Genomic DNA, 3,710 nt, shown 5'->3' with positions numbered 1-3,710 from the left:
CATTTTTATGTACCAAAAACGGGTAAATCAGAAAAAATTTTTCGCAAAATGTGAAGTTTTGTATGTATATTGTAGAGCAATTAAAAACACACATTGTCTCAAAATTGGAGCAAATTTGAATTTGTTTGAGCCGAGTTATAGCCGAACTCCTGAACCATACCTTTTATGCTTCAGTGAGCACATCTCAAGAGCAAGTGTTCCAACCCACCTCAAATTTTTTTGGTATACATTTGATCTACACAAAACATTTTTTCATCAGAAAGCCAATCTTTAAAAAAATTCAGACGGAAATTTTTTTTCATCTGGAGTCATCGTCACGTCTGTGAAAATTCAGAAGACACAAAAAGTGATTGAGTTTCAAAAAACTTATATGACGTTTTGTTGGAAACTCAGCTAAATTCAAAAAAATTTTTCGATTATTGGACAAGTTTGAGTAAAGTTATGAACAAAAGTATAGAGGGACACTCACTACCGTTCGCCACTGTATATAAACTATGAAACAGACTAATTTTTTCAAGTTCAAAAACGCTAAACTAGTTTTTTTTCTGTAGTTTTTTTTGCGGTGCAATTTAACCTATTTTTTGTTTAAAAAAATGGTCAACTTGAGATGGTGTCATGCCCGTGCGTCATCGTGCCTAATAACGTCAAACAGTTTCTAGAAGTTCCTATGTGCTCCCGGATCCTACTTATAAGTGTCTGTATTTAACCCCCTGCTACCGACCATTCTTGGTCGGTGAGTCATCTTTGTTTAACTAATTATGTTCTCTGAATAAAAACATTCAACTTAAGAAGTTAGAGTCAATAAATGAAGAAGCTGAACGTCTTCCGCTACCGGCGTTTAGCCTCTTTACTATGGCTAACAACCTACAGTAGATTTTTTGGATGAGTCTGAAAGTTTTTAGAGTGTACTTAACAAAAATAGACCTTCAGTTTTGTAGTTGACAACTTTTGCACATCTTCATTCGAGTGAGATGAACCGCTTGAAAGTTTCTAGAAGTTTCGGAATTTAGAGCGGCTAACATTTATTTGAAAATGTTCAGTTTATTCATAATCATTTTCATATATTTTCAAAACAGTCAAAAAAGTTTTCTGTAAAACTCTTCGAAAACAACCAGAGATTGATAATAAGAAAAAGTTCACTAACCTCTATTGTCTATTCAATAAAACGTGGGCGCGCCGCAGGTTGCAAAGTGACACGCCCCTTTTTGGAACGCGTTCCCTTTTCCCTCTTCTCACGCGCCCACGTTTTATTGAATAGACAATAGTCATCACACATCATCGGATAATCTTTTATTGAAGACAGAAATATCAGCAAAAAAATATATTCTCAAATCTGGCACGTTTCGTCCTAGAAAACTAGTATTAAACAGGAGAAAAGAGCAACAAACAAAAAAGCTTTTTGATGACGTCGGAATACTTTTTTGATGCCTAAAAACAGAAGAACAAATAACATTTTTTGGACATAGAGGGAGCGGAATGGACACATTATGAGTACTTATGACAGAAAAAAAAACAGATGACCTTGAACTTTTTTTGGAGAGAGTGAGAGGGCAAAATTTTTTGAAGGGGGGTGGGGGTAATTTGGATAATAGCATTGGCAGCGGGACACATTTTTTGGGAAATTTTGAGTGGGGACGAAGAGACGAATTGTGAAGAGATTAGAAATGGGTTTAAAAGATGTAATCGTTGGGAAACGAAAGTTTTAAAATAGGGGGGAGGGGGATTCGGTGGTAGTATGCATTCTGACATACAGTACCGGCAAATAAGATATACACTCCAGTGAAGTGAGCTTACTGTTTCAAGAACTTTGTAATAAGATACAGGTAGTCAGATGTTGTTCCATCAGATCCACTCACAGTACCGGCCAATAAGATAAACAGAAACGTATTGTTCAGATGATTTTCGGTCAATTTGACCATTTTCCGAAGTCTGGAACTCGGCTGTCAAATTTCTCACCACTTTGAAAATTTTTCAATGCTTCAAAACAGATTGAAAACTTTACATTGACAGAATTTTTTCTGAAAATTCCTAGTTTTTCAGCTATTATTTGCCAATTTCAGAAAAACACCTGTTTTCCTGTTTTTGTACTAAAAACGAAGAAACAGGTATCTTTCAGAAATCGGCTAATAGCTGAAAATCTAGGCATTTTCAAAAAATTCTATAAATGCAAAGTTTTCAATCTAGGTATGTTATACGTCTTCCGAAATTCCGAAAAAAACCTGAAAAAATTCAAAAAAGTGTGTTTCGGTTTTTTACGAAAACTATTGATTTTTAATAAAACAGAATTGCAATGTCTTCTTGAATTCAGAAAAGTATTTTTGAAATTCACATTGAAAAATTACTGTTTCATATAATTTATAAGTTTGGGGATTTTGCTGTTTTTTGTTCTTAGCGTGTTCTCTGTTCATACAACCTTTTCAAGTAGTTGAACTTGTTGTCTGAAATATCGTGGTCCCGTGCTGCTATCAGCTGAGCTACGCAGTCGACATGGTTTTTTTTTGGGCTACCCGAAATGGGGTACGTAGTGCTCACAATAAATGTACAAAATAATATAAACTTTATGAAACTGAAAATTTTCCAAAAACCAAACAACAACAACAAGCTCAAAACGTTTTATACCATCCATTTCGATATTCACCCCGTTCAAACCAGGCAATATACCCACATGATGCTTTTCCTCGAAGATTCCACATTTGAAGCTCATCACAATTATCGCCTTCTGAAAAAAAGTACAAATATCAGTAAACCAAAAACTTTTGATTGAAATCGTCGAAAAGCGGAAACTGGAATTTTCATTTTTCTTTAGAACAAATTATCTACAGGTTCGGATAAAAGGATACCATATTTTGATTTTTAAGTAGAAAATTGTGAAATTTGAAATACTAAAAAATTAATTCAGAATTTGAAACTTTCAAATTATACTAAACAAATTTAAACTTCATTTTTGTAATAAAAATTTTTTTCGCTAAATTTCTTTCTGACACCTTGCCGTTTGTAACCAGATGAGAGTTATGTCCATTTAACGCCGCTTATCGAGCTTTGTCGGATTTTCTCAGAAAAGTTGTCACTTATAAAATTAAAGCTGTTATTTTGTTTTGTGTACTCTGCAACTTTCAGGCACATCGAAAAATTCTGGACTATTTTTTCAGGACATAAGAATTGATTCCTTTAAACACTCTGATGGACTGCCGAAACAATTTTTCGATTTTGAGCCTAATTATCTCATTTCCTGTAGAAGATATCTAAAAGTGGTCAACAAACAAGATGTTGGTGATGTTATGAAGATTAATTCATCAGTTGATCACTTGTGGATATCTTTCGCAGGAACCGAGATAAATTGGCTCAAAGTTTAAATTCTGGATATTTTTGTATTTTAAATCTCTAACAATCCGAAATTTTGTTTTCATAGTAATGCTCATATGGAAACGGGGAAATCTTTCCATATGAACTACTTTTCTCCGAACTTTAAAAGGGGACTCCGACCAAAAATGTTTATTGCCTTAAAATGTTAAAAAAATATGTATTTCCTAATATTATTGCGAAAAAATTCAAAGAAAATCCTAAATCCCCGAAAAACTGCGTTGAAAAAAAGTAGGATTCGAATTCCCGCGCAGTGAGAAACCTAGGCCACGGCATCATAGCGCCTTTCTGACATGGAAATTTTTCCGGATTTTTTCGGTTTTCATGTCCGGCAGGTAAAAAACTTAAAA

The 3,710-nt window shown here is 34.0% G+C and overlaps 1 protein-coding gene across 1 annotated transcript in view; it reads right to left on the bottom strand.

The window, feature by feature from the left end:
• Positions 1-2,603: 2,603 nt before the first annotated feature.
• CBG21798 overlaps positions 2,604-3,710 on the bottom strand; it is a gene marked incomplete at both ends in the record, with an annotated part of 4,558 nt that continues 3,451 nt past the window's right edge. Inside the window, one exon of the mRNA XM_045235190.1 lies at positions 2,604-2,719. Coding sequence (XP_045097351.1) covers positions 2,604-2,719 — 116 coding nt within the window. The remainder of the gene's footprint in view (positions 2,720-3,710) is intronic.

This window comes from Caenorhabditis briggsae (genome assembly GCF_000004555.2).
Source record: "Caenorhabditis briggsae complete genome, chrIV, whole genome shotgun sequence".
Taxonomy (NCBI): domain Eukaryota; kingdom Metazoa; phylum Nematoda; class Chromadorea; order Rhabditida; family Rhabditidae; genus Caenorhabditis; species Caenorhabditis briggsae.
Note: the sequence above shows the minus strand (reverse complement) of the source record. Positions and strands in the feature narration are given on the sequence as shown.